This window comes from Sinocyclocheilus rhinocerous, unplaced genomic scaffold, assembly GCF_001515625.1.
Source record: "Sinocyclocheilus rhinocerous isolate Xijiao unplaced genomic scaffold, SAMN03320098_v1.1 scaffold1275, whole genome shotgun sequence".
In the NCBI taxonomy this organism is placed as follows: Eukaryota; Metazoa; Chordata; class Actinopteri; order Cypriniformes; family Cyprinidae; genus Sinocyclocheilus; species Sinocyclocheilus rhinocerous.
The window spans coordinates 347,525-356,372 of NW_015628268.1; the positions used below are offsets into that span (position 1 = coordinate 347,525).

At 36.1% G+C, this 8,848-nt stretch overlaps 1 protein-coding gene across 1 annotated transcript in view; it reads right to left on the reverse strand.

Moving 5' to 3' along the window:
* Positions 1-6,479: 6,479 nt before the first annotated feature.
* The window catches only part of LOC107737246 (polycomb protein SCMH1-like), a 21,155-nt gene continuing 18,786 nt past the window's right edge, over positions 6,480-8,848 (reverse strand). The window contains exons 12-13 of the mRNA XM_016548711.1: positions 7,401-7,564; positions 6,480-7,280 (exon numbers count right to left, since the gene is read on the reverse strand). Coding sequence (XP_016404197.1) covers positions 7,158-7,280; positions 7,401-7,564 — 287 coding nt within the window. The 3' untranslated portion in view covers positions 6,480-7,157. The remainder of the gene's footprint in view (positions 7,281-7,400; positions 7,565-8,848) is intronic.

Sequence of the window (8,848 nt, forward strand, 5' to 3'; positions counted from 1 at the left end):
TGAGATTAGATGATCTTTTGTGACGTGTCATTCTATTTGCTTGCATTGCACTTCATTATTTGCTTGCATATATTATATCAGACATATTATATATTAAGATATTAAAAATATATATTTCTCAAAAAGATTTAGGTTCCTTTGGAATTTAATATTTTTGACAATTTATTAAAATCACGTTAAGGTGTTTTGTTTTTTGGAGTGAATGTTTTGGACTACAATTGGGGTGTTTATCTCAGCGGTTTGGGTGAAGTGGCTTATAGTCGTACTGGGTTTGTGGTTGACTGAGGCTGAAGTGTATGGAAGCCATTATGGCACAAACGTTGGAATTCACTGTAGCTGTTTATACACAAACATACGGATGAAAAAAGCTTCTATACCACCACCAGCCTGCAAACACTCATACATACAACCTTCTCATCTCTAGCACTGTTGTACTTTGGTAAGCTGGAGCAATGCACATTTTAAACATTTTGCTAATTACCACACTTTTGTAAATAAAATAAAATAAATAATCCTTTGTTGAATATTTTCTCCCTGAATCTTTGTGAAGTTACAGTGGATGATTTAACTTGGAGAACATTAAGTTCCAGATTTAATCCACTCTGCTTTGGCAACAGGGACACTGTGTATATGATCTGAACTTTCCCATCATGTCCACAAGATCTCCTTTGGCACAGCACTTATTGGTTTGTGATCCATGTATTTGGAGTAAACATTTAGTTGCACAACAGTTAACATGCTGAGTTAATAAACGTGTGGAGACCAGGCTGAAAGTTATCCAATTCTTTTTAAGAAATAAATAGAATAATTAATGGATAAATATATATATTTAAATGTATTTATTTATTTACTTGTATAAACAATGTTTAACCTGTAAGTAAACCAAATACTAAGACATTCTGAAATTATTGTACATTTTCCAGTTAAATTTTTTCACTCTTTTTTAATTTTTCAATTTTTTTTATTTGAAAAGAAAAGGTTTTAGACGTTTGCTGTATATCCCTGCAGTATTTATCTGGCTTGTGTTACATCTCGGTAGATTAAATGAATCTGGTTTGAGAAGACTTTTGCCTCTGTATACTCGAGCTATTGATATCCTATTTTATAATGTTTGATATTTTGACCCTATGTGATTCATGATAGAATTAAATTAAATCCCACTTCAGAGCCTTAAAGAATTTTCAAAGCACTCAAGACTTTTCATGATAGTTTGTAAGGCCTGTCTCCTCTCATCATGCAGATCAGTTCTCTTAACTCAAAGCAGCTCTAACATCTGCTCAATATTAGTCATTTATATTAATGCTAAACATATTGATTTGATCTGGAAAGAGATGCTATAAAATGTTTCCCAAAACATAAATAAATTCTCCCCAATGTTAAGCTAATACCCACATTTATTCCAAGAATGTATGAAAGAATGAACAGAATTGGATTGCATTAAATTTATGAATACAATTTGAACATTTAAACTGTATTTATAAATTTCCCGCAGTGCTATTTATAATAGTAATGAGGTATATACATGGGCTCTTATGAACTATGTTTACAATATAAAAAAAAGAGGTAACCACTGGGAGCACATAAAATGTCCGAAATAGTCTTATGGTTTTGGCATTTATAAGATTTTGTCTCTACAGTTTAACCATTGCCATGCAGCCAGTAGCCTACCTTATTTCTCTGCTCGAGATCCTAGTTTGTTTGTTTAGTTTGTTTATTTAGAGTTCTTAGCAAGCATTTTAATGGAGTTTATTTTACAAAGGTTTAAACAAACAGCGATGGATAACGATTTTATTACGGTATATAATTGTATTCATTTGCACATGGCCACGGGCATTTTTAAAGAAAGTTTTTTTCGAAAGTGATTCACTAAAAAGAATTGACTCATTAGTCATTTGTTCGGGAATCAGACTCGTTGCGCTGTATGTTTTTGATTCACTAAAAAGATCTGTCTCGTTAAAATTGTTCATTTGGGAATCGGACTTCACTGTTTGCGTTGTCTGTTTATGATTCACTAAAAAGTAGCGGCTCCTTCGTTTTGCCATGGAACGTCGCCGGTCGCGCTGTCTGTATCGCGCTATGGATTCAGTCGCCGTGCTGCAGAGTAGTAGCCTAAGTATTAATAATAATTAGAAATAATTAGAAATAAATGTTTAATGATTATAAAAGAGCCTTCTGTGGTTCCTTAATATTTTTGTAATGGAACGGCGCTGTAGATTCAGTGTTGTGGCGGCAGTGAGAAAGTATAAATTATAATTATAAAATAAATGTTTATTGGTTATAAAAGAACCTTCTGTTTCACATAATATTGGATGGAATCGTGTATCTCATTAGCATGGTTTTTACTTTAACTTCCCAGTTGACTGGAGTGAAAATATCCCATACAACAAGTCCAAAAATATTGATTTAGCAGAAAAGTGATACACAGTTTGAGCTATAGACAGTTTGAGCTATCATCAGCTTGATTTACGCATTACATTAATGTGGTGAAAATTGGCCAAACTGTTACCTGTTTTATATGTGTGAATGTGTATGTGTTCTCCAGAGACAAATGCACTGCAGACTCCTTAGCCAATAAAATATTGCAGCTTTCCTCAAAGCAGTGACATATGGGCTTCACCTCTTCCACTGGAGACACCATTTGAGGAGAGGGGATGAGCCTGTTTCCAGCATGGAAACTGTATAATGCTCACAAGAGGGAAAATTGGAGTTGAAAAAACATGTATCAGGGCTGCAGTTGCACAGAATTTACTGCACACTCTTGTTATAGTATTTGTGGTCAGGGTTGTAAAACCTTGAGGTTCAGAATAGCTTTCCGGGATCCACAGAGCTGCCTTTAAAGAGATAGTTCAGACAGAAATGAAAATGTACTAATTTTCTCAAATTCTCATCCTTACCTTTCTCCAAACCCATCTGATGATCTGAACCATTAGTTCACGAGTGAGTTGAGTTCAATTCATTGACTCAAAGACTGACTCAGCAGCTCACTGGAGGTAAATAACTAAGTATACTTAAAATGAATAAATGACCAAATTTAACTATTCCAAAATCCTCTGGAAACATTTGATTGCTTCTGTGAGAGATTGCTTTATATTTTTTCCAATAAATTGGTTCCCCAATTCTCAAACTCAATTTTATAATATACATTTTTGTCTGCAGGTTGTTTCAGTAAGATGGCTGTATGAAATGTTCATTCTTTTTTTGTGCATCCTAAAGGGATTTATTTATTGTGGATTAACTGTCTGCCCTGCTTGACCTCGGGGTGAGTTAGTATGGGAGGGAGACAATATCTTGGAAACATTTTTCACTCAACAAAGCAAATTTCTTTGTTGTTCTTCCTTGTAAATCAATAAGCAGAATCTAAAATTATTTGGCTGTTTATATTGTTCTGAGCAGGTCCGTTTTAACCATAGGGCTAGGCGGGGCTCAAGCCCCGGGGCCCGAGCAATGAGGGGGCCCGTGATTGGCTGTGGAGTCACTCGTTGAATTCATCCATGAACATAGAACACAAAAACATTATTTTGATGTCAAATGTCTTTTTTTTTCAGGAACCTATAGCTCAACCACAAGGACTTTTGAAATTTGGCATTTCTTTAAGTAGAACCTTCAGGTCTTAAGAATCTACGATGGCAGACCAAACAAAAGAGGTAAAAAAGCATCAGACCAACACAGAAATACCAGACGACAATGGACCAGACTGTTCTAATCTCAATTCCAAAGAACAAACAAGAAAAACTTCACCTGAATTGAATCCTTCTAATGAATACTCAGTGAATCTCGCTCTCAAAGTGGCCACATCTTTGCTGCAGTCTGTCTTTCTTGAAAATAGACCTGTTGTACTGCCTGTTCATCTTCAGTTAGCTGAGGGTTCGCCACCCCAGGTTGGTGAGGCAGGGTTATCTCCCTTGATTTTGCCCACTTCAAGCACAGTCTCCATGCCACTGGCCCTGAATCAGCATTTAAACTCCCAACTTCAACCTTCTTTATGCTCTTGTCCATTTGTCAATATTCAGACAAGCACTTTGCTTGAAAACCTGCTTTTGTGTCAACCAGAAGCTTTGCTTTACCACACAGATGCACCAGTGTTTCAAAGCCCTGGAACTGCAACATGTTTGCAAGATCTAATACCATCTCTGAGCAAATGTGCTTCGGCAGAGTATGAAATGACTGGTCCAGAAAAACCAGTCCCTTTAAATTGGAATTTCTTGCCACATGAAATTGTTCAGCCCACTAGCACACCAATGATCTCACTGATCCCACCAGCAACCTTGTTGGTCCCTTATCCATTTTTGCTTCCATTACCAGTGCCGTTACCCATACCCTTCCCAATGCCTGTCCAAAAACTTTCACCAAAACCTCCAAAACTGGATCTACGATCGACAAAAGCACACAGACTTTGCCTACAATCTCTTGCTTTACCAATAGCATGGGCTGCCCCATATTTCCACATACACCATCAATGTCTCAGGACGAGGTGGTTGACCTCTCACTTAAGGCAAACCAAACTAAACAGTTACGTGTGTTATCTGCTTCACCAAACTCAGCACTGGATCTGTCTGTGGTAAGCTCAAATTGTAGACTTCAAAATGGACGAAACACATGGACAATACATGAAGGAAATGGAAACAACATCACACGTTCAAAGTATGTGGACTACAATTGCAAGATTGTGTGCCCAGCTCAAACAGTCAAAGTCATTGTGTCACCCACAGAGACCGTTCCTGCCCCTTTAAGTGACAAACGAAGTGGTTTCTCATGGGACTACATGATAAACTCACCAATGAAACCAGACAAGAGCCAGGATACTGTGGTACAGGGCAGCTCTAGGAGACTGTCCACAACTCACCCTCTTTGTAGTGAACCAAAGAGACAGATCTTAAACAACAGAAGTGTACATTTCAAAAGGGACGGGTCCTAAAACACGTATGGAGACACTCCTCCATATAAGAAACAACATCTGGCTTATTTTCTGCCCTGAAAATAGTTGAAATTGATCAATGATCAATTAGTTTTTGTGATTGCAGATACTGATTTGTTTTTTTCCTGGCAAGGCAACCAAGGTGTATTAATCTTTCATCATAATATAGATTATTATATGGTTCTCAAAGTTAAACTGAAATATGTAGCTACCAGTACAATGAAATCATATGCAATAACATTAATGATATAATTTATTAATAATATATGATATAAATAAAATTACGGGAAACATCACATTAATAAAATGACATGATATATATTAGCAAAATATATACTATAAAAATGTCAAATCTAAACCCAAATTAAATGGTCAAGTTCTTTTAAGCAAAGCATATTTAATTAGGTAATACCTTTCCCCTGAAAATATGGTGAAAATGACAACTTTATAAATGAAATGATTTATTCAAATGGTAGAAAAGCATTCAATTAAGTAAATACAAAATATTCCAACCTGAGTATAAGAGCAAGGTAAATAGTGTATCTAAAAGGAGCTAAAAATGTATGTATATAAATGTGTATCATAACAAAACTGCTCCATCCCCCAAGTCACAAAATCCATTATAAATGATACAAACAGACACAATGCGCTCCAAAAAAGCAACAGTTTCTACCTATTAAATAAGAATAAAAAAATGCACTGAAGAATAGAATACTGAACTAAATACACATTCGTATGATACACACATAAAAAAAAAACAACACATATCTGGGATTGCTCCGTACATCATTCACCATGCAGATAAACCTCTGAATTTCAGGATCATGTGACATTGTCCACTTCATGGATGTCACCTGAAGTGCTGGTCTGGTCATTAATATAGTCAGTTTTTAGAGGGAAAAAACATTATATGACTGTTTTTACAAAATATGTATAAATGAAAACGTATTGTACAAGTGTCACGAGTAATTATCTTGAATTAAACAGCAATAGTCATGGCGTTTTCACTAACAGTCAGAACTAAAAGTTTGTGCTTTTAAAACTGGTGCCTTTTGTAGACCATAAAACCATTTTTGGTTTACATCACTTAAAAACATTTTTATTTTTTTTTACTTACTTTATAAAACAGCAGGACATTTTGAAATACGATTGTGTATTTCCATTCCAATGTCACAGGAAAAAAATAAAACTGAAAATAATTAATTAATTAAACACTATGCCAAATGGTGAAATATAATTATCCGGCACCAAAACCCTTCATAGACAATGTCCAAAGTGTATTTCAAATGGATCTTCATCAGACTTAAACGGAGAGTAAAATACAGTGGAAGTGAACATTTGTCAAGCTGTCTGTGCATGTAGACGGTACCAGAAACAATACATAACACAATGAAATCCTTTGGGATTCAGCTTTCTCTACCATTGTCTGTATATGCAGAGCATTGTATCGCTGAGGTACTGAAAACCATTTTTGGTTTACATCACTTAAAAACATTTTTATTTTTTTTACTTACTTTATGAAACAGCAGGACATTTTGAAATACGATTGTGTATTTCCATTCCAATGTCACAGGAAAAAAATAAAACTGAAAATAATTAATTAATTAAACACTATGCCAAATGGTGAAATATAATTAACCGGCACCAAAACCCTTCATAGACAATGTCCAAAGTGTATTTCAAATGGATCTTCATCAGACTTAAACGGAGAGTAAAATACAGTGGAAGTGAACATTTGTCAAGCTGTCTGTGCATGTAGACGGTACCAGAAACAATACATAACACAATGAAATCCTTTGGGATTCAGCTTTCTCTACCATTGTCTGTATATGCAGAGCATTGTATCGCTGAGGTACTGAGGTCTGTAGCTGCAGTTTTACACTGAATTAGTTTCTAGATGAGAGCCAGTGAACATTCTTGTACATAGTAGTTGTACACAATGTCCATGCAAAGTTAGGTAGTTTTGAAAAGTCAGTCTGGTGATGTTAATTTTTGCATTTGTTTTTGTCACAAAAACAAAAATATTTGGCTGATCAGTTTTCCCCACCGTTTAAACAAGCGGGAATGGAGTACAGGTGAAGTATGTCAGCATGTTGGACCTTTGACCATCAATGTCACGGGTAATAAATATCCATTTATCTTGAGTGAAGTTTGTGATGTCGACTCTGAAATCGAGTGAACCTGCGCTTTCCTCTGTTGCCCTCTGGTGGATCCTCTGTTTTTGCTCAGAAGATTCCAGCTACTATTTTGTCTGTTTGAGTCTCTCAATGTGATGGCAAAGTTTAAGTGCAGGACCCAGCTTCAGCCCCATGTACTTCATGATCATGTCACTCCGTAAAAGCATCAATGCCTTGCCATCAATCTCCTGTGGAAAAAGAAAAGCAATCAATCCATTATAAAATCTACTTGGAAATCTTGTTCTGAAAACCTACAATAAAAAAAAACAACTGCAAAACATCAAGAAATCCAGAAAATCGTATCTCACGTGTTTCCTGAAGAGCTCTGCGTGTGGGCCCAGTGCTTGTGGATCAGCATCGCGCACAAATTGCATCACTTCCTCTATACTCCAGGATGACGGACTCTTACTAGACGTTTTGGTCGGATCCTTCTCTGCTGTTTGATGATCAGGCCCAGTGGTTGAGCTAGCAGCTGGAAAACAACACAAGTTAAGATATATATAAATATCAGTAAGATATCAAAATAATACCACAATAATATAAAATAAAAAATGGAGTGCAGTTGTTTGGTACCTAAATTTGGTAACTACAAAAAGGCTTACTTACAAATTCAGATTAACCTGTATAATAATAATTGCCACTAGGGGGCACAGCAATACATAATCATGACAAAATGCATGGCTCGGTTCAAAGCAGCATTCTGGGGTATCTAGTATGTATACTGTGCACAGCATGTACATTTTCTTTATGCAAAGAATAACAGAATGACCAGGTCACTTTTTTCACTCACAATTTGATTGGACTACATAAAAGGTAGGATTTTTTTCCAGACAAAACAAGGGGAAAAAACTTTTTTTATTAAGATTTAATATAATTTAATATACTAAGGATATAAAAAAATATTGAAACAAAATTAAGATATACTGTGGTGGGCAGTATTTATTCTGCCTAATGTAGGAAGTTAGGACTTTTTCTGACAATTCAAATCAAAAACGCTCTCTATATTAAAAAACAAAAAATTATATATATATATAAATCAGTGTTGTACGGAAGAGGATTAGGGCCAAGCAATAACAAAAAAATAAATAAAACCATCTCAAGCCGTTCCGGCAGAAGACGCAGCACGTCGGCGTTGCGTGATTAGTGACGAACGCTGAGACAAAACAAAACAAAACGCCATTCACGAATTAGAAGCACAAAACAAGGATTTGTAAAGAAAAATGCCGGAGGATTTCGATATAAACCTAGAGGAGACTGGTTTTCCTTTGCTAAAGTAAGGAAATTTTGTTTCCTTTGCTCCTGCATTTCTCAGAGGCACGCACACGACGCATACGTCTTACGTCATCCGCCTGAACGTCTTCCGCATACCACAGTCAGCGGAAGTGAGAAAAAAGTGTTTATTACATTTGGATTCGCTACAGGAAGTGAGAGAAAGGTGTTTATTACGTTTGAAATATGGATATTTATCTTACAAAAATGCATGGATTCGCTACAGGAGGCCTTTATTCACCCCCCGGAGCCGTGTGAGGGACGTTTTATTACGGATGCGCGCACTTTATTTCACGTCTTCTGAACTGTTGACAACCAACACCCGCTTACCCCCATTGAAAGGCTTGGAGGGGCCAGGACAATTTTTAATATAACTCTTGATTGGATTCGTTTGAAAGAAGAAAGTCCCATACACCTAGGACGCTTCAAGGGTGAGTAAAACACAGGCTAATTTTCATTTTTGGGTGAACTAACCCTTTAATGTGTT